Here is a 22,412-nt window from a genome sequence, read left to right as displayed (position 1 = left end):
ATGATAGGGACCGAAACAGTGAAAGATACAGATGATTACAAATTCTCATCGCTGAAACTTACCTCGTTTTTTATCTTTTCCATATCTTTTTTTATCTGCCATAAAGCAAAAAAACAGTCCACGATAGGCTTTCGAAGATAATGATGGTAGAGACTGTAAAATACAGACGACAAAAAACTCTTATCACTGATCTTGAAACTTACCTCATTTTTCATAATTTCCATATTTTCCATATCTTTTTTCATCTGCCATAGAATAAAAAACTCATGTTAACTAAATAAACTCATTAATTTCAAAATAATTTCACAATGCAGATGGGATTGCAAACGAATGGATTTAAACTAGCCTTCGTCTCTAGTTTCTTTAAATCTGCTGAGACCTATCACAAGGAAGGAAAACAAAGAAAACGAACTGCTCAACATCACATTATTTCCTGTATGAATCGTTAAATGTTATTGATGATTTATGATCATGATTATTATCATTATTATTACTGTTATCATTAACATTAAAATGATGATTATTATTATCACTGTAACAACATGACTGCTGTGGTGTAGCTGAAGCCCATTGAACTGTGACAAGAAGAAAGTAGCGGTGAATGAATGAACAACTCACGTTTTCCTCCAGTTCCTTTATATCTCCTGAAACCTATAACAATAAAAAAATGCAGATCAATATATCTGACTGAATTACTCCGTGAGAGAATAGCTTCTTGTTATTGTTCATTTATGATGGTCTTGAGATAATGATGGCTATGTAGTTGTGCAATTTGCAGGATAAGGTTCGCACCTGCTATGCTCCTAAAGGTGTTCCAAAAAGTAGGAGAAAACTACGGATTGTGTTGTGCGGGAGGTCGAGGGTTCGAGCCCTGGCCGGACCAATACTCATAGTATTAAAATAAGTGAGGAGAATTTGCTACCTTTCTATAATCAAGAAATGGATAGATATTCTAGTCTTCTCGGATAAGGACGAATAAACCGTAAGCCCCGTCTCCTGCAGGGTTAGGGGTAGGAGACGTTAATTTCCCACGCACGAGATTATTGTGTGGTGGATGTCCTCGCCTGGGTGGGATGGGTAGGAATTGGCCCTGAAAAGCCCTTATGGGGAGTGGTCAATTAACCTGTGTATGCATGTAGGTAAAGTCACTTTGAGGCTATCAGTCTTAAGTATATACATACACCCATGTATTATTATACATCAGTACAATTTCGCATTAAATTGAGCACTGCTAATGATAAAGAATTGCTCCTACCGAATTATCTCTTAAAGCCGAGACGTTTCTTTTCAGTTCTTGCACATTCTTTTGAAGCTCTGACGTTTCTAGAAAAGGAGAAACAAAAAGAAAACCCTACAATAATTCTCTGATATTATGCTGACATTGATTAACAGAGTGTGTTTTATCGTAGTACAAAACACGGAGCTGAGCTACAGCTGTCACGTCATATGCCAAATTGGTGCAATATCCGACCATTTCCCGGACTTCTCTTTGGCTTTCACTTGTTAAGGGAAATTTCGGAATAAACGAGCGGGCAAGTAGCAACATCGAGAAGAACCAAACAAGGGTTTGTAAACATGGCAAGCGCCGTAATTGACGCTAGTCTAAAATCTGCAGAGACGAAAATCACCAAAGAGAAAAACCAAATGGACTGTCCGAGTTTTGAAGATTTTTGCGATCAGTTAAATTGTGAGCTTACGAAAAGTAACAACACTCAGACAAAGCTTGTTCAGAATATAAATTGTACTTTCGTATTCAAAAAACCAAAGTAAAGTAAAGTAAAGCTTTATTCACACAGGGTAGCCCATTCAGCTCAAAGGCTGATATCCATAGGGGCCCTGTTTCTTAAAAATAATTTCCATCAAGATTCTCAATTTTATATATATATACATATATATGACTAGAATTTTAAAACTACATTTGCAGCCTAAAACTAAGAAAGCCAAAACACAATTAAGACCTAAAATATTAGATAAAATATGAAAGTTAAGATAAAAAGAAATGTCTTGCTCGGCGGCAGAACGTTTGAATATTTTCACTCTTCACAATGTTCAAAGGGAGTTTATAAAAAAATTTCTGCGCCAATAAAAAGAGAGGTCCTTTTCCCCAAATTTTTGTTTTACTTTTGGTAGGGATAACCTCATACTTTGCCTTGTGGAATAGTTGTGAATATTCGAAAATCTGGTAAAATATGATGAAAAGTAACCAGGAACCAATGAGTGAAGACAGAGAAAAACAAGTTTAGCTTTTTGGTAATAGCGTCTGCTGGAAAGATTCGGCCATTGCAGCTGCTCTATTGCTTCAGATGAGCGGAGCAACGTGTAAAAATCCGTGCAGATCTATTTTGTAAGCACTATAGTCGATCTATATCTTGCTGTAGAAGGTTACTCCAGGCAATGCCACAGTAATCAAATTAGGGAAGAATTATGAACAAGCCTTATGAACAAGTGTTGCTGCCTCTTTTGTGACGAAACTTCTAATACGGCCCACAATACTAACTCTTGACGCCACCTTTTTACACACATAGTCCACGTGAGCCTTCCAAGTCATTAAATTGTCCAACACCACGCCTAGGTATTAAAAAGTAGTTTCGCAAGATAAAGACTTTCCGAGAAGATTAAGATTTAAAATACAATCGCGCTCTTTATGCCTTCGAGATGTAAACTGTACGCACTTAGTTTTTGAAACATTGAGAACAAGATTGTTGTCTTCTAGCCATTCAGGTAGACATTGAAGATCTTGGTTAATGTAAAAAGTTAAACTTTCTACTATTTGGCCAGTAAGATATAAAACTGTTTCGTCAGCGTACATATTTATAAAACAGTGTTTGACACAACGTGGTAAATCATTAATGTAGACAATGAATAACAGGGGTCCGAGGATGTACCCTTGCGGCACTCCAGCACTCCAGAAGTTATAGCAAGCTCTTCAGATGATTGAGAATCATGATGTGCACGAACTGCTTTCTACCCGTGAAGTAGTTCTTAAACCATGGAAGGCTTTCGTCACATCTACCATAATACTCTAATTTTCTAAGCAAAATGTCATGGTCAACTGTTTCGAAAGCCTTTGCCAGGTCAATAAACACAGAACTAGTGACTAAGCCCTTATCCATATCAAACTGTTTCCCCACTGCGATGGACATTTGTTTTTGTCGGCTCCAGCCTGGCGCGGCCGCTAACCCAGATGCCATCCTGAGCAAATTTTCAAAATGGCGGACAAGCCAAAGAGAGAGATAAGAGAAGCAAAGCGATTCTGCAACGAATACTCAGCATACAACCCTGTTAAAAAGGTCATTTCACAGAGAAAAGATACAAAATTGTATGATATTGAAGTCACGGAGGTTGACAAACCCAAAAAGAGACTGAAAATTCACTACATTGGCTACAGTACACACTTCGATGAGTGGAGACCCTTCGGGGTTCTGTCCTCGTGTACCAGTTCACAAGAGCCAACACAAAAGACCAAACAATACACAATAGCTAACCGATAACTCCTAAACAAAGAAAGAACAATGGTAATTCCCTTGTGAACCGGTACACCAGGACAGAACCCCCTTCGGGGACGGTGAAGCATCTGAATATTTTCCTTCGAAATTGTATAGATTTGTAGGCTGCAACAAAAATTTATTGGACGACTTTTAGGGTAAAAACAGCAATCTAACCTGAAAAAAATGTATTTATTCCGACTCTTTCGGAAAATAACTTTACAAATCTTACTTTTTTATCTCGTAAGTAAACGATGGTGAAGCGCTTTCCGAGCTACCCGATTCTTCTCCCACTGCTTTCACGCTTATAAAACAGGAAACGAGCAAAAGGAGGAAGGTGTGGCTGTTTTGACTAGGCATTTGACGAGGTTCAATCTGCTCCTTGTTCCACAATTTACATATCAAAACAAAGGAAATTTGTTCCTCTCTTTGATTTTGGCGGGACATTTTCAATTTGCTCTTGCGTAAGAGAGAAATCGCCCAAGACTCCTTGCTCGGTCTTGTTTTGACCACGAACGCCTTCTTAATTTTGACGGACCCGCTCGGGAAAAGGTGAAAATGACGAGGGAAAAACTTTAGTTTGTTGTACGAAAATACACAAAATGGAAAGCCATGATACTGTAGTTCAATATTTCGGTGGTACATTGTTAACTTTTTACACAGAGAGTCGGCAAGATGATATAACATCCAAAAATCGCACTCGATTTGAGTGGGCCGATGAAGTGGGCGTGGTCACGAAATTCAGTAAGTGACTATTTGTACCCCATGAGTTTGATATGATATTCATGAGAATCTCGTCGATGAAATAAGTTACAGCCGTCTCAGTTGAGTGCATTCTTCTAAAACCGGATTGTAATTTACAGAGCAAGTTATGATCGTCAAAAAAACTTGTAAGTTGCTTGTGGATTAAACGTTCTAGGTAATACGGATATGGGGCGGTAGTTTCAAGGGTCATCTTTTGAGCCTGGTTTATGCAGAGGGTCACTTTCGCATTTTTCATTTAGCAGGGATAACGTTTTGTTGGATAGTTAAATTAAAAATGACCGACAATGGAGAAGCCAGGGCGTCTGATCCGTCTTTTAGTAGACGAGATGGAATACCATCAACACTTGTCGCTTTCTTCGATTTTAAATTTTTAAGAGCCTTACTAACCTCCGATACAGTGATCTTTCGTAGATTAAATTTTTCTGGACGATCAATCTGCGGCAGCCATTTGGAAAAGGATCGCGCGCTTGATCGGTGGATCGACCTTAAATCTTCGGCACGAGAGACAAAGAAGCGATTAAAAGTGTTACACTTGTATTTTGCTTCATTTGCCATACGAGCAGCGGCGCTGTTACTCTTTGAGCCATTTCCGAGTAGTTGTTTTAGGTTTTTCCAGGTCCCACGGGAATCTCCTCCTGTCTCCCGGAACTGTTCATTACAATATCTTTGTTTCTCTTTTCTGAGCTTCAAAGTCACAACATTGCGTAAGCGCTTGTAAGAGCTCCAATGAAGCTCATTGTTTGTCCTCAATGCCAGATTATGAAAGTGATGTCTTTCATTCATTAGTTGTTTCACCTCGCGTGTCAGCCACGGTACCTTATGTCCCCTGACTTGCACGCGGAATCTTGGGGCACGGGAGTCGGCGACTTCACCAAAAAGTTGTTTAAATGAGTCGCATGCGTCCTCAACGTCTGCGAAGGAATTTATCAATGACCACGGAACTTTATTTAGATCTTCAATGAAAGCATCACGATTGAAACGCTTGAAATTCCAAGTATCAATTATCCTCGCGGGAGGCGGTTTAAACGATGTAGTTTACGAACGGCATATGTCGCAGAGTGATCACTAAAGCCAACTGGTATTACCCCCGCGACATATAGATCCGGACGACTGGTAAAAAATAAATCTATAAGGGTCTTTGAGTTTTCAGTTATGGCAGTGAAAATTTACACTTTCATGAAACACACTGAAATAAGTCAATCCGAATCATTGTTAAAAGAGTTCAAATTATCTAATTGGTTGAATAAGACCAAAGCTGAACATTTGTTTTTTGAACACGAAACTACAATTTATATTCTGAACAAGTTTTTTCAGAGTGTTGTTACTTTTCATAAACTCACAATGTAACTTATATGTGCACGATCCTTCGCAGTAAAGCACTATTTAAGCAATAGTGAAAATCAGACCTGAAAAAATTCAGGCCTGTACGGGATTCGAACCACTGACCTCTGCGATACTAGTGCAGCGCTCTACCAATTGAGCTAACAAGCCAACTGGGAGCAGGCCATCAAATTGATTCGACATAAACCCGTAGATGATAAATCAAACGACAAACATATGAGATACATATATATGAACTGCGGTTATGAAACGTATATGTGCACGATCCTTCGCAGTAAAGCACTATTTAAGCAATGCTTTCGGGTGAACATCTAAGAACTTGCTCTGGTACCCTTTCCGATTCGTTTAGCGGAAGGTCATATCAGAAACAGCAGCCGAGTTTTACGGTTCTGTTACCTTAAGCAATCTTCAAGTTCCTGTGAATTCGGCTTTGTTTTCTAATGGTAATGTGATAAAACTTGTGTGTTTTTATGAGCCATAATTCGGTCGCGTTTCACTGAATATTTTACTTTCAGATTATGTATTAAGACTAAAAGTGCTGAATTCGACCTGCGGAACTATTTCAGTTTGTGAACTATTGCAGCTAGATTGTTAGATTGCGAACTTTAATAGTTTGTGAACTTTGATGGTTTGACATTTTTGACAGCTTTGGTCTTATTCAACCAATTAGCATATTTGAACTCTTCTAACAATGATTCGGTTGACTTATTTCAGTGTGTTTTATGAAAGTGTAAAGTATGCTGATGGCACCTTAGTTCGCTTCGAAAATCACGATTTGTTTTGAAAATAGGAAGTAATGCGCGGGGAATTTGACGGATTCTTTGTTTGTTTTTAATTTTGTTTACTCTACACTTCTCTAATGCTCTAGCCTTTCCTACATATAAGTGCTTCACAAAATTAAAAAGAGCAGAGGACATTCAAGGCTTCTTCATTTGTTAAATAGAAACTGTTAGTAAAAAAAAAAAAATAAGGATTTCGAATTGGAAGTTGAGTAGATAGATAAATCAATAAGGAACGAATCTTTAAACGCAGAAAGATAGCATGTTGAAACTTGACGTATTACTAATTCGCCGAGTGAAAATTGGCGATAAACTTAGATCGGAAACCATTAACTAAATTTAGCATAATTAGAAAGCTGGACAAACTTCTTCTTGAACTGGTGCAAACAGTTCGACAAGAGAAATATTTGCTCAATTGTCAATAATTCAGTTCTGCTTTTCTTCGTTGAGATGAGGCATACCCTAAGTATAATATTTCATTCAAAATAGTTTTGCTCACGGAACCACTCAAGAAGGCCTTCTTTCATACTTGCTGCAAAAATGTGTGTATTAATGATTTTTATCCCGATGAATTACTTAATTTGCAAGCGATAAGGTACATATAGCACTACATTTACGAGCAATTATGTTGAAAATCAAATGTAAAAGAACGCTTCGATTTGGGCCTAGGAAAGAGTCGATTATGTTTGGCAGCACTTATGCGTTTCTTCGAATTTGACGAAAACAGAACTCTATTTGGTTTTTTATTTTCTACATGGACCGTAAAAGTGAGGATATTCCAGCTACTAAAGACCGAAACCTAATTTAGAAAGTCTCCACTTTTTTTCCTTGGTGTGTATGTTGAATAAAATCTTAATTTGGAATTTCCTATGCGTGAATTAATTTTCATGTCAATGAATGAATGAACACGTTCTATACCACAAGCCCTCTTTAACACAGAAAGTTTTTTCACTATTGATATTTTTTTAAACCCTAGCTTATGTCTGATATTATTACGCATATGGTTTACTGTTAGTGACTCGACTATCGCTTTTATTTATTGGAAGGAGATAGCAAATGGTTAGAATTCTCACCACTCAAACTGAATTATTTAGATACCACGCCGGAGCGGATAGCTCCACTTAGCGTTTCTGGCATTTACAGTGTCTCAGCCTATATATACTGCATAACACAAACTTGATGTTAACTGGATCATATGACTAAGATACTCTTTTGGGGTACGCACAGTACATGTGGCAAATACTCGCTTATCCGAAGTAACTAGGACAACATCTTGCAATTGCAAACCACCATTTAGGCAAATTACAGAAACAAACGTAACAGGAGAGCAACAAAGAAAAAATCTAAAAATAGGGACTGAAATCGCTATTTTAAAGATCGGCAACACTTGTAGGGGATTACCTCAGTAGGCTACTTTATTTACCTGAGGGGAATTTCCTATCCTCGGTAACATCAAATGAAATCGAAATCAAGGACAATTGTTCATTTCTGTACTCTGATTATTGAAATAAATGGTGGGACACATTTTCAAACCAAAAGAGCAAGTATCAATAGCACTCGGGTATTCTCATACAATTAAAAAATCATGGACTATTACTGAAATGATGCATCCGGTGAATTTCTAAGTTATACGATTAAAGAAACCAGACTTTGTGAAGCTGATCGATCGTGGAATAGTAAGGACACATTTTGGTCGATTGATCATGAAATTTTCATTTACTCGCGAAGTATATTGTTATTTGAAGCAAATTGATAATCGGCGGAATATATTAGAAGCCGACGATGGAATAGGGTTTTAGACTAACCCTCAGGCTGCCTTTCATATGATTCTGGCCTGTCCGTAAATGGATTCTGTGGAAGACTGATATCGACAAATCAAAGCATATAAATCCCCCAGCGTAGACTAATCTCTTCAGTTCACTAATCAAAAGCGGCAATGTTCAAATTAAATTAGTGTGAGAGTGATCTTCGCGTTAAAGAACAATATTTAAGCAGTAGTGAGGATAAGACCTGAAAAAAATTCAAGCCTGTACGGGATTCAAACCCTTGACCTCTGCGATACCGGTGCAGTGCTCTGCCAACTGAGCTAACAAGCCAACTGGGAGCTTGTGTTGGCTCGTAATAAACCCGTGAAGGGATGAGTCAACGCTTGTGAATATATGAAAATCATACATATGAACTGCGGTGAAAGAAATTAGCACGAGAGCGATCTTCGAAGTAATGAACACTACTTAAGCAGTAGTGAAAATAAAACATGCAAAAAATTCAGGCCTGTACGGGATCCGAACCCATGACCTCTGCGATACCAGTGCAGTGTTTCAGATAGCACTAATTATATATTATGTTGTAGATATAAAGGATGATGATGATGTTCTTCCTACGCTGGCAAAGATGACGATGATTTCTTGTATTACTGGTTGATGTGGGTGCAAATATGGTTGAAAAGTCCAGTCCTCGTTCATAACAGTCTGTTTACACGCGGACACGGGATTGACGGAGATGGGCAAGGCCGATAGCAGGCATTTTCTCTGCTTTGCCGTTCCTGCCGTTCCTGCCTCTGCTTCTCCACACACCTTGCAGAAATACTTTCTTCTCTCTACTACACATTTTTTGTTAGGATTTCTTACCCAGTGCAATGAAGTCCATGTCCACATTTAAGACGCGCCGTGAGAGATCAATATCATAATAGGCTAAAATGGATGAAGTCATAACATAACCCCTTGTTTTTCTTGTGTGATATTTCAAAACGTTAGCCGCCGGATTTGAAAGAAATATCGCTAGCTTGTCCCAAACGTCAAACATGTAAAATTGACAAATAACATCATTCACTACAAAAACGTTGATGCTGATGTAGTAAAGCCTTCCGCTCCTAATAAAATGACCTAAAATTCGCCAAAGGTGAAATTGTAAACTGTAGGGGTTATTCTTTGAATGTCAGAAATTAAAGCATCATCCTTTTGACTTTATACTCCCGCCGTACTGGAGACAGGATGATAGAGCGACATAAATCATATGCGAGTAACACAATTACATGTATACGAGAAGAATATATGATTTTGGATATTACTTGTTAGCTTTTAAGCAGACAGCCCAGGAGTTAATACCTTCTTAGAAAGACGTCTTTGCTAATCTTATATAAAAGCCTTTACGGAAACTTATTTGGCAACAAACTCAATAACCCCTAACCCTTAAATAGAGCACTCCACAGCTATTTCACATCATAATAGCTGCACTTTTTTAATTGTTTCATAGTATCAAATATAATTGACTTAATTTTTAAATTGCCCCCCGTTTTTTTTATTTTTTTTTCTTTACTGGAACTAGTTTGAAGTCCAGAACAGTTGATTTGAAAAATTGTAATAATATATCCGCAAGTATCCCAGATCTGCACAATTACTCGTTGAAAAGAAAAGCCAATGACATTGTAATTATCGTCCTCTGTAGTTGCTGTGGAAAGGAAATATTCATGGAATGCAAAGAGAGCTATTTGTTTACTTTCCAACTGGCCGCGGAGAGATGATTGCTTTTAAGTTAAAGTAATAGTGTTTACTGATGACAACTTTCCTTAAAACTTAAGAAAAAAATGTGGATGATGGTATTATCAGATGTTCAGACACAGTCGACGCCATCGAAAATTGAAATACTAAAGTGGTCAATCTCGATTTGATTGACGTGGAGTATTTGAACACTCCAAAGACTTGTTATCACGCAACCTTTGTCTTAACATTTGAAACCCTACCACTTTCTCTCTGTACTGCCAATTGCCCTTTTTTGTTTATTTTCTCGCTTAAAACAGGGTATTTCGTAATGTCTTTAAAATTTAGCTTAGTCATATAACGTTGCTGGACAAATCCTTTTTGATTTGACAAGGACTAAAGGGTTAACAAAGTTGCAATCTCTGTTTTCAATGTTTCTTTCTTAATATTTTCTTTTTTAGCACACGGCATCAAAAACCATGTTTAACTTATCTTGTATTAAACTTAAATTCGCTTCAAAACTTTAGTTGGGGTTTTTTCGGTTCGATATTTCTTCGCCGTTGTTTAGAATGTTCTCCATGTTTTCTTTTGAGGCTAAAAATAACTGTCAAAATTTGGAAACTTGATAGAACTTATAAACAATTGTCCCTTGCAGGTCACGGTTTCCGCTTTGCCCGAAGCTCGTGATTGATGTTAAAGCATCTGCGTAGGAAGCAGTTCAAACACAGGAAAAGTGTATATTAAAACAAAATTTAGGTCAGTGGACTATGTAGTAGGTTGAGTAAACCAAACAGCATATTTTTCTTGCGTGAGTAAACAAGTTAACGGTTTTGTCTTTAATTTGTGTCATGTCCCAACAACAATAAGATTCACTACCTAATAAAGCAATTTCAAAATTGTGAGCTGCGGTATCAATCAATCTATCCCCTCTGCACGAAAGATAATACATTTTTAAACACTTAACAACATATGAATCGTGTACTGTGCGCATGTTATCAAAGATATCATTAAATTTCAAGCACTGAAACCTGTGCGGCTCGCCACAGAACGAGTACGAAAATTGACCGGAAATTCAGAAATATTTCATGGTAAATGTAATCATTTTATGAAATCATAAAAGCCTTTAAGCTCACAAATTCGTTTTGAAATGATGACCAAAAAAGAAATTATGATAATAAGAAAAAAAGACAAAGCAAAACATGATGACAAAGATTACCTGTTTTCCCAGAGCAGGAACATTGCATAGGTCCAACTACGCCAAACATCATCAACAACGTGAGTATCAGTGCGGCTGCCGACATAATACACATAGCCAACAAAAGAATCCGATCGCAGGCGGGAGATCGCCTTGACGATATATTTTCCTCCGGGTTCCACGAATCGAGTCTTTTAGAATGAGGTGAACAGCTTCTTTTTCCATTTTGTAACATATTCGTACTACTTTTTACTACATCGTTTTCGGAAATGCCGTCAAGGCCCTCTTGACATTCATTAGTACCACCATGATCATTTGCCTCGCAGGAAACTCCCTCACTGTTATTAATGAGTAAGTCCTTGTCTTTCACGGAGCCAAGCGAGTCTGATAACTCGGTTCCCACTTCCTCGGCAGAGGGTGGCACTGGCTCTGGGGTAACGCGATTGTTTAAAAACGCCATTATTGTGATCTTCCAGAACCGCCTTATGTCTTTTATTGTCTTCTCTTCGCTTTCGAGCTTCTTCGGTCAAACATCCGGAATGCGATCGGGTTGAAGCAATGTGCAATTAGATACTTTCTAGATGGGGGCGTGGGCTGTGTTTGACAGGGTTTCTGTAGTAACCGACAGGTAACAGTCAATAAACAAAAATTGTAAATTTGGACACTTGACTATGCCTGCTATAATTTATCTAAGCCTCAAACAGATCAATGATGGACATTGGTGAAATACTGTTTAGCCTGCAAAACTCTCGACTCTAATTCTCCCTTAGAGGATGCATATGCTAACGTTAACTTAGGAGCAGGCTCGAGGAATTAAATTTTAATGTAAAATTGGAATTTAAACAAGAAACTAGCCTGAGTAAAGCCACCTGTATGACCGAAATATTACGTTCAGTTCCAAATACTGACATTAGGACGAACATAAATACACATTATCTTACTCAATAGTGCCGTGCCCTAAATAGTACTTAACTCTATACACCCGGACTACCCGTCATTTTTAACATTTTTAAAAACGCGGCTTTATTTTTAGTCCATCCTGCATGACCTTTCGTGAAAGCAGGCCACTTGATTTTCTACAGAGATGAAAATGATGCCCAAACAAACTGAGAAACCTATGACTAGTTACTTCGTAGCTCTTTGAAACCAATATCCGCGAAAAATGAGTGAAACAATTCATTTCTCTGTTGTAGAGCTTTACAGCTGTACTTATGAAGTGGTCTGGTTCGTATGTTAATATATGTTACTGCATTGCCTGAAAAAAAGCATGCCTAGAAAACACCCCATAAAAGTTGAATTTAAAGACATTGATTTCTGAACATGATAAATTTTGCGCTATTGACCTTTATTTTATTATTTGAAAGAAGCAGACTGTACTTTTCTGACCAATTTATGCTGCAAAACGCATTACCTGTTAATGACATTCATAAAATTTATTTGTTTAGTTATCAGTTAGACCATTCGCTAAGGCTCGATTACCATAACTTTTCGGCACGAAAGTTGTTAAAAGATGATCTTTGCGAAAAGAAATTAACATGGCAGCAATATCCTATTTCGAAATCGAACGAATTTTATGCAATTTGGGCACAGTTTATAACGTGTGCATGTGCAAATCGACAAAAATATTGAACCTTGCTTTGTCACCTGACTTAATCCGCAATGTAAATCTTTGGTGCACTCAAGACGCATTCTTTAATCGTGATCACCAAAGCACATCAAAACTCTTCTTGATAACGACGCATACACAAAAAAAAATCTTAAACTGAAACTTTTATCATCCTCTTTATATTGATGGCTACGGCAGCCGGAAATCACATCTAACCACATACTCATTTTAAGCGTACTCTATCGACCAAGTACAGACTGTGTAATCTATATAAAAAGACCAATCTACTATTGCGTTCAACGTATGAAATTCGATAAGAGATGCCACATTTCTTAGTGCGAGCGTAGAACAATCACAATGGTCAGGTGGACCTCCATTCATCCTTGCTTCTGTCTAAAAGGCGTCTTTTTTTCTTGTTTTAATAGTTGCAAATTAAAGTTGAAGTTAGTTCGTTCTTCGACTCACGTGCGAAGCGGATTTTTTGGATCAATTTTCGTTCCTTACTTCCAGAAAAATCTCGGGTCTTACTCCTCTGCCATACTGGTATTCGTCGCTTATCTAAAGCGGCCGAATAATGTAATGATGAGGTAATATTGTTGATTTAAACAAGCTGATATACAATTTATCCGTAACATTATACTTCTCGTTTTCGTTGGAGACTAAAAAACAACTTTAGGCCTTAGGCTATACTAGGTCGAGACAAGGAGAACGGATAGTGCACGTTTTACAAACCTATGCTAGAGTCTATTTGTTACATTGTTCAGTAATATAATAATTTTTACTCCTCTAAAATATTTAGAGGAGTAGAAAATGCAAGTTGGTAACGTGACATATTAATGGCTTTTTAATGATACCAAGCTCTGCTAATGTTTTAGTTTAAACATATTTCAGTATGTTTGTTTCGGCGGGTGAAAACTATGCCCTGAGGTCTTAATCGGAGAGTTAAGCTTTCGACAGTCACGATGTGCAGATACTGAGTTTTGTTAAGCCAAAAGGCCGTCGACGGCTTCTGGTAAGGTTAAGTTTATTTACGCAATGTTAGTTTTCCCACCCAGTAATTTGTTTATCGATTGGACTCTCTTTGTCAGGTTTCAGCCTTTCTACCATCCTCCATTGTTTGCGTGTGACCTTAAGATTTGCAATCAAAAGATTGAGCGATCACGCCTTATTGGAAGGCTTCTTGGCACACCTCCAGACCCATTGTTCCGACTTTTTGCGATTAAAACTCTCAACAAGTGTCTAAATCATTTGAAAAGTTGGCATACAGGTGATTAATTTGTTTTCATCTTTAGATTACATGATGCTAAACAATGCTGGATGATAGGGTTACTACTACTTTCCCTCGTCTAGTCATCGTCACGCACGTGACAAATTTCACAAAGCACGACGCTTTCCATCCCACGCTCATGATGTCTAAACATGTAAAAGTTTTTTCGTGGCTACTTTGTAAATAAAGAGGAAAGGTAAAGCTTCATGCAATCACGTTTGACATTTTGCTCCCTTTTCTTTTACATTAAAATGCCTCAAATGGCGATCAAAGTTACCGACTATTGTTAATAAAGGTTACTGCAAATCTTCATTGCCGGCAAAAATTTTGTTTATAAGCTGCCGAGCTTGCAGACAACGCTACCTTGGCTTTGATGGAAAATATAAATAAACAAAGGTACAATTGTTCGTACGTGCTTCCTTTTCTACAAATAAAGAGGAGTTAGGAATTGTCTCTAAGAAATTCTTTAGAAGATTGAAAATGATAGGATTATTTGCCAGAGCACGCTGTCGATTTGAATAAAATTTGAAGGAATAATGTAGATCCATATAATCCTTTCTCGTAGAATGATTCTTCTATTGTTTCTCGATTGCAGCAACATATTTAAGAGTGGAATAACTACGACGATACTCTGATTTTTACGACTTAAGAAACAACTATTTGAGCTATTTATCTCTAGGATCTAATTCGCCCATTTTTGGCGATAACAACTACTAATGTCATGATTTAACAAGAGAAAAAGTAATGAAGAAACCGTACGCGTATATGAACATGTCTCATGGGAAGCATACTATATAGAATTTGTAATGTTCTTCTTCTGCATGGAATTATCCCTTAGCACACAGCCAGCACATGCCTTGTTTCACGTGAATCTAGAGTACAGTGAATTATTGCCATTTCGTTAAAAAAAACATTAGTTACGTTTTTCCGGCTTAAGTAAGCAAAAATTTGGCTGCTTTTTATAAACTGACTATCATAAAAAATCAATTAGCTCGCTGTAATGTTTAGACTAAGAAGAAGGATCATTAAAATCTCTTCAGTGTGTTTGTTTAAGTTAAATTCCAGCAAACTCGCAAGATGCAGAGTTTTTTGGTAGAAGGATCCAGAATAAAGGCTTCTGAGTTATTGGCTTTGAAAGGAAAACTATCAAAACAAGTGAATCACATTCTTACTACATCTTTTTTCAAACAGTCCGAATATGAGTGACATCTTCAAAACTGTTTGACTTGATAGATGCTCTCTTAGAAGAAAAAGCGGCTCAGAATGAAATTATGGTAATGAAATAAAAGAATCGTCCAGATATCCCTGAATCCCTGAAGATTTAGGTGAAGCGGGACCAAAATACATAACAATTTCCGACTTAATTGAGGCTATCTGTTAACTTTGTTCTCAACTGGTCATAGCCTGTACTCCCCACAAGGACATGCTTAATCCATTTATTGCTTTTTGATTCGAAAGTTTGAGAAGAGCTGTTTGATCTGTCTCACTGTACATTATGCCATGTTAGATTAAGTTAAAATTGATTTTTTTTTATGATGTTAATGATGTGTAAGACATGCATATCTTCAAAATTAAAAATCGGAGAGTAGAGTATAAAATGTTTGCCCTAAACATACGCGCTGTATAGAGGATAGTTGAAATCAAGATTACATCACAGTTTCTCATAACAGGCTCAGTTCCTTTTACTGTTCGTGTATTTATCTTCAACTGACTCTTCGCACGTACAGGCAGCAGAGGGTTTAGGAAACTCTCACGCAAATCTATATATATTTTTGGTATTACCTAAGCCCAAGCCGGCTATATCTGATTTCTCTTTTTTTTTTTTTTTTCTTTTTTTTTTTTCCCATAACGATCATAGTCCAAATCAACGTATTTAAGTATGAGATCTGTGTAATAATCGGTTTTACCGTATCAAAAAGCCTAAGGCACGTCCCACATGACATGAAATGAAGGAAAGTGACTCAACCAAATCAATGTGCCAGGCACAAAATTTTCCTGTAGCCATAGACCTAACCTCAGTAATAACAGTATAAGTTCTTATCTTCAAAGGATGCCTCGCATTGGTCCCTATCTCTAATTTGTTGCTGGGCATTTAAAGACGTGTTGGGAAGACAAAAGAAAAACCCAATGGTTTGTCTTTATTTTGCTCTCGGCCGACTGTTATTGGATATCTGATATGCCTGATCAAAATAAAGACTTATCACAATCTTATACCAAGACCGTAATCTGGGAAAGGACTGTTTCCTTCTTGATTCGTTTTTGTGATTTAGAACTTAAGCCTCTTTGTCTAAGTTCATTATTCGCTAGCCATCTTAATTCGCAGTCCATACTCATTCTTGTCTCTTTCAATTTTCTTTCCTTGTTCTGAAAAGCCGTTATTTAGAAAAAATTCCCCCCAATTAGAGTAAACTTCAGCGAACGTAAGTACAAAAATACTTTTTAACCCAAGAGATTTTATCTGAGTGGATTTCAAGCAGTAAAATCAATTGACAGACTTTACATATTTAATGAAAAAAAAAAGACTTTTTTTCTCTTTATTTTTTTCACGCCAGTTTTTCAGTTTAATTTTAACACGACATCTTAGGTATGACCATAAACTAATTAAGTTTTCCCGAATCGATACAATAGTTACCGTTTTTTAGTTTCGGCTCTCAATGAAAAGACAACCGGAAATCCCAAGTAAATGCAATACGGTTTCAAGCCTTCGAGATTGCTTAAACTGTTTATCACTGAAAAGCAATTAGCTGGCCCTGTTGTTAATGGGGATGAATATAATATAATCTTGTCAATACGTTTGATTACTTTTCTTTTTTTACTCTGTAGTTGCTTAGACCACATTTTGCTCGCTGAGACAAAGGATTACGAGTCACCTTTCCAATCTGAACGGTTCATAACATTTAGATAAAGAAGAAAAAAAAACAAACACGTTCCGTACTTGTGTACCCATATTTAATATGAGCTAATACAAAAAAATTCTATCGGCTGTCCACCAACTAGGCTGTTTCTCCTGATAATGCCACTTAAGAACACTGAGTGTAATGCGAAGCAAGCATATGCGGTTTTGAAAGAAAACAACGCTAGAGCATATAAGACTGGCTAAACGGAAGCTACTAATACTTACTCGACTAATTCCGATTTTATTTGAAAATTTTGTTTAGCTTATTACTTCTTGGTCGTTATAGAAACATACTTAACCCCTTGAGGCGTCTGTTTGTTGAGGGATTCGTTTGAATAATCGTTCACCATGAACTGCTTATCCATCTTGTTATCGTATGCTCTGAACTTTTATTCTATTCTATTCTAACCATTTTCACCGCATTACCGCAGTAGGGTAGGACTAGAACGGAACCTATGCGAACCATACGAGTTGTCCAACCAATAAATCCCACCCATCCCTCCCCAGGGGAGGACATCCATCACACAGTAATCTAGTGCGTGGGAAAGTAACGTCTCCTACCCCTAACCCTGTAGGAGACGGGACCTCCATTTATTCGTCCCTATCCGAGAAGACTAGAATATCTAACCATTTCTTGATATTATAGAAAGGTAGCATACTCTTCTCAATTAATTTAAGACCTTGAGTGTTGGTCCGGCCGGTAGGGGCAATAAATTTTATGAGAGCTGATGAAGTTGTGTGTTGCGCTCTAATCATTCTCTGATTATGGGAGTATTAAATTAGATTTTTTTTTTCATAGCTTCTTGCATTTTGACCAGAGCTGTGGTTGAGAGGGCTTTTTTCGTTTCTCTTCGTTTTTCTGAAAACGAAGAGCTAGAGTCAAATTTATTTTTGTATAGAAACCTTTCATTAAGTGTAAGATTTAAAGAGTTCTAATCGAAGTTACAGATTTATTTTCGAACAACGATGTAGAAGAGATTCTACAATAGAAAATACGAGCTAGAATTACTAGAACAAGTATAACTGTAAATAACAGTAACGTACTTACAGATTAAGTAATGGTTGGCTTATTCTCCTACGAGTCGCTCGTAAAATAGATAAAATAAAAAACATAAACTTTAGGAGGCATGGCTGTTCGATCACAGTTTTTCCCTCTCCCCGGTATTCAGTCAGCGGTATACCGGTCAGTGGTCTACATAGGGTCGCTAACTCTTCAAGATTGGATCAAGCATCGTAACTATGGTTCATCATTGACAATCATTGAACATTGATTCAATAGTGATTTTGTTTTCTCTGTTTGAGTACTGACCTTAATTGGCTTTTCCTTTCCGTGCTGAGAGAAAATTATAGGATTTCACTTGTAATTTAAGATTCGTTGAGCTGTTAACAAACCAATCCCTTCACGTACCTAAAAACTATAAAACTGATTATTTTCGGAGTACGTAAGAAGGGCACAGAAAACTTCCTATGACTCAATATATTTATGGCCAGATGATGCGATCAATGGGCCATAGCTACTTACTCCTTCCTTTTGCCACCGAAGTGCAGTGTGGCCACAAAGTTAAACAAGTACACCGTCCCACAGAAAACACAACAATGATACTTACAACCTAGCGCCGAGACTAAATCCTGCCCTTCTTTGGCCCACTGATTTACGACTCATTACCAATTTTTCCCGAAATCTATTTTTCCTTTTTGTAGCTATATATATATCATAATTACTTTTTCAAATTTAATTTAACTGCCATGATTCATGACGCATTCAACATATGTTCCTGAGACTACAAACTTCAAACCTATAAACTTGCGTGTGCCAATACCCTAAACCTTTCTGGCGGTTCACCGCAATATATTACGATTCAGGAAAGGTATTAAACATAAACAACATCGAAGCGTCATTCATTTGTATATATAATATTTTCTTACGTTCTAATTCGCTTCACTCAAACTAACGTCAATCATTTTACCCTTAAATCCCTGTAATGTAAACAAATCACACGAGAAATATGGTAGGATGCGCAAGCGGATCCAAAACACGGTTTATTATAAGATAGAAATCAGAGAGTTGTTATTTTTTACAACTCTTTAGATACTACTGTATGCAGAAACTACTATACGCTCGATAACACGTTACAAACCTAAATACTTAGTTACATGTAACCTGTTTTCAAGGCTTTCTTCAACATACATATCCTTGGCAGAATCAGATTTCCACCTACCATGTATTTGAAGAAGTCTTTCTGGAATCGAGTTCCTACTATGACGTACCGCAGGGTTGTAACCTAGCTGACCTAAGGTATCCCTTAAGATATCTCTACAAGTAGTTTAAGAAATCTTTCCACATCTTAGGGTATAGGTAGAACCACTACGGTGAAAAACAAGGGGTCTAAATAAAGGGAGGGGACTACTCAAGTCAATACCAGATAAATCTACGTAACGTTGTAAAACACCAACAGGACAGTACTTAGACCTGGATGCACTAACAAAGACGCAATTCCCTTCCCTATAAGCATCTGTCTTACTACGAGGCACAAAGATTCTTAGATAATCGCTGTGAAATTCAATATGCATAGGAACGATATTGCATAATTCGTCATAACGAAAAAATCCTGCGAAAGCCAAAGAGCATAACGCAGCGATACGAAGATTTTTTAAATTAGCATCTTTCTTGTTATAAATATCTAAGATACTCCTTATGATATCTGCGGTAATAGCTTTCTTTTTCATAACTGGCTGTGACTTCTGGCGTTTAGCAGCTTCGATGATATTCCTGCAAAATTCACTATCCAAAGGATTACGATCCAAACTAGGGACAAAAGAATGTAAGCATCTAAGTGTCCTTGTCTGAGAAAGTGGTCCAGGGGCCAGAAGTGGTGGTCAACCGATTCGGCTGAAACTTGGCAAAAAAGTTGAGTGTGATAAGATATTTCAAAAGCCACTTTGGCTCACTTCTCTGACGGTTTTTTCTGGAGTTTCAGAGCGGGGGGTTCCATTTGTGGCCTGTGGAGCACCAAAAATTCATCCTTCTAGTTGGCATTTTGAAAGTGTTATAAAACTCCATTGGTAAATTGTGCTGTGGAACAAATTTGACCATGAACTCTACTATAGTGGAGCTTTTACTTGATAAATATAACTCTGTTCTCAAGTGATTAGACAGAGAGGGGCCTGGGGCTAAAGTTAGGTCAAATTTGAGGTCAAAATCATTACCCAAAATTGCCATTTTTCAAAAAACCATAACACTCACCTGCCTTCTTACATAACTTTCATACCAAATCCAGTATGTACTTTAGTGACCCATTTATCAAAATCAGTTGAGAAAAATGTGGCTTATTAAGGTTTGTTAAGTTTTTGGCACAAACACTCCCATGCCCCTCTAAGGCCAAGCAAAATGGAGTTTTGAGCATAATTCATGCTATAAACAGACAAAATTCTTGACATAAGGCCTTTATTTTGTATTTGGTGAGTGAAATTAAAACACTTAAGCAAATCCAGTGTCATTATCTAGAAATACCTCGACTTGTAGTTTAAAAATGCTTTAAGAAGGCCTCTGATTAGCACTACATAAACCAGGGTTTAGCAAATAAAGGTAATTTTTTTTCTTTGAAACTGACTTAGTATCCATCATAGAGCACAAATGATGATGTCCTCACCTAGATATGACAATCTTTTTTTTTTTAGATGCTTGAGTTTCCTTTGGTTTATATTTTTTAGGTCATATTTCCATTCATACTATACTCACAAGTATGCAAAGTCTATATTTTATCGGACCCATTTATTGATGCAGTATGAAGTGAACTTAACGAAAACGACCGTTAACAGAAGATCTACGGTTAAAATTTTGATAGCTTTGCTAGCTCTTTTAAATACGCATGATGGCATTAGCAAAAGAGCAGGATGATACATACAAGTTGTAGTGAGTAGCGTCCAGGTGACTTTTGATCCATCCGATCTCCCTGGTACGTTAGAGCTTAAAAAATCAAATCATCCGACAGTAAATAAGAAATCCACAGTTAGAAGAGCTGGATAACAAATATTTTGTGTTACAGTTTATGTGAAACATGCCACGCAGCACCTCGAGATGCGATTGTTATCATATCGACTAGCCCACCATATTGGACGTGAGAGTGAAAGGACTGGACCAAGTCGAGGAGTCACGCAACCTTGACTGAGTTTTGAATAACGCGGGTTTGTATATGTGCACGATCCTTCGCAGTAAAGCACTATTTAAACAATAGTGAAAATCAGACCTGAAAAAAATTCAGGCCTGTACGGGATTCGAACCACTGACCTCTGCGATACTAGTGCAGCGCTCTACCAATTGAGCTAACAAGCCAACTGGGAGCAGGTTTGCTCTAACTAACGCGGGTTTGTTGACCATCACTTGCGGTAATCACAGGAATTTGCTAACTGTAGAAGAGATTCATAATACGAAGGCTTGGGATTAGCATTACCTGTATATTCAGTGTCGAAAAACTCGCACAATGACAGTAGTTGACTGAGTTTTTGCTTTTGCAACACCTTGGCTAATCTTCGAATTCCCTAGGCAGAGAGTTCGCGAAAGTTGAAATCTTCATACAAAAGAGAATTTGAAAACAACCAAACTATTTCTGAAACATGTGTCCTAAATGTGTCTCTTCATAGGGAAAAAAATTAAGGAAAATTTTTTTTGGACGGGAAGTTGAGAGGACCGCTCTTAGCGAGAGTGGCACTTGAAAAGCCACCTACTACATTTATGCGAGTGTCTGAGCCCTTTCTTATATTTTGAATTGTCTGTACTCGTAGCTTTGGTATAACCTGGTCTTCCTCTCGCCCCGGACGTATCTGACCCCTTGTACTCGTGTTTTAACCAAGCAGTCATGTCATCATCGCGAGACAACAAAGAAGTCATTCTTGTTTCATGCAGAGCCCATGACAACGCACCGCACTGATCATCTACCCCTCCAAAGGAGCAAAGCACCATCGTAAAATTCTCCTGAAACTTCTTATCGCTACGCTTTTAATAACTGATAAGGACACAAACATTTACGCTTGAATGGGGGGAGGGATAGAAACTCGGTCCAGTCCTAATACTCTCATGTTCAAAATGGCGGGCCCTATCGGCGTCATCTCATGTCTCGTGTGGAATATTTCATTAAAACTGCAACAATAATTTTTTGTCATCCAGGTCTTCTGAGTGTTGATTCCCCCTTTGTTGGATAGTTTCATTTATTCCGTTGTAAAATACGGTCTGAAAGATAAAGGCAGTCACGAAACCTGTAGTAAAAGGGAGGTGGGGGGGGGGGGGGGCGTAAACCAGAAAGACGAATAAACTGTATAGAACCACAAGCGTGAATGGTACTCAAGAGACATCGGAGAGAATAAGTACTAATAACTGGCCAATCAGGACATACATGTAAAACAGAATGCACAATAAGGGGTGCGGCAGATGTGACATGAAAACAGCCACAACTCATTACTTGGAATAACAGCGGAAAATACATAACATTTTATGTTTGTTTGGCCGGGCACATTATCGGAGGGGCTATACCTTTTTCGATACAAAGAAACTGCTTTGCTATCAGCCACAGAAAAAGTTCAAAATTTATTATTAGATTACAGTTCA

The 22,412-nt window shown here is 37.6% G+C and overlaps 1 protein-coding gene across 2 annotated transcripts in view; it reads right to left on the bottom strand.

The window, feature by feature from the left end:
* The window catches only part of LOC111340704 (uncharacterized), a 185,804-nt gene extending 174,158 nt beyond the window's left edge, over window positions 1-11,646 (bottom strand). Inside the window, exons 1-6 of one of the 2 annotated variants that reach the window (XM_088763120.1) lie at window positions 11,063-11,646; window positions 1,256-1,323; window positions 619-651; window positions 347-379; window positions 204-245; window positions 63-95 (exon numbers count right to left, since the gene is read on the bottom strand). In XM_088763120.1, the coding sequence (XP_088619246.1) occupies window positions 63-95; window positions 204-245; window positions 347-379; window positions 619-651; window positions 1,256-1,323; window positions 11,063-11,501 (648 nt within the window). In that variant the 5' untranslated portion in view covers window positions 11,502-11,646. The remainder of the gene's footprint in view (window positions 1-62; window positions 96-203; window positions 246-346; window positions 380-618; window positions 652-1,255; window positions 1,324-11,062) is intronic. The other variant, XM_088763121.1, reaches the window with a different exon arrangement.
* Between the last annotated feature and the right edge of the window lie 10,766 nt (window positions 11,647-22,412).

This window comes from Stylophora pistillata, chromosome 6, assembly GCF_964205215.1.
Source record: "Stylophora pistillata chromosome 6, jaStyPist1.2, whole genome shotgun sequence".
In the NCBI taxonomy this organism is placed as follows: domain Eukaryota; kingdom Metazoa; phylum Cnidaria; class Anthozoa; order Scleractinia; family Pocilloporidae; genus Stylophora; species Stylophora pistillata.
This window is presented reverse-complemented; position numbering and strand designations above follow the sequence as displayed.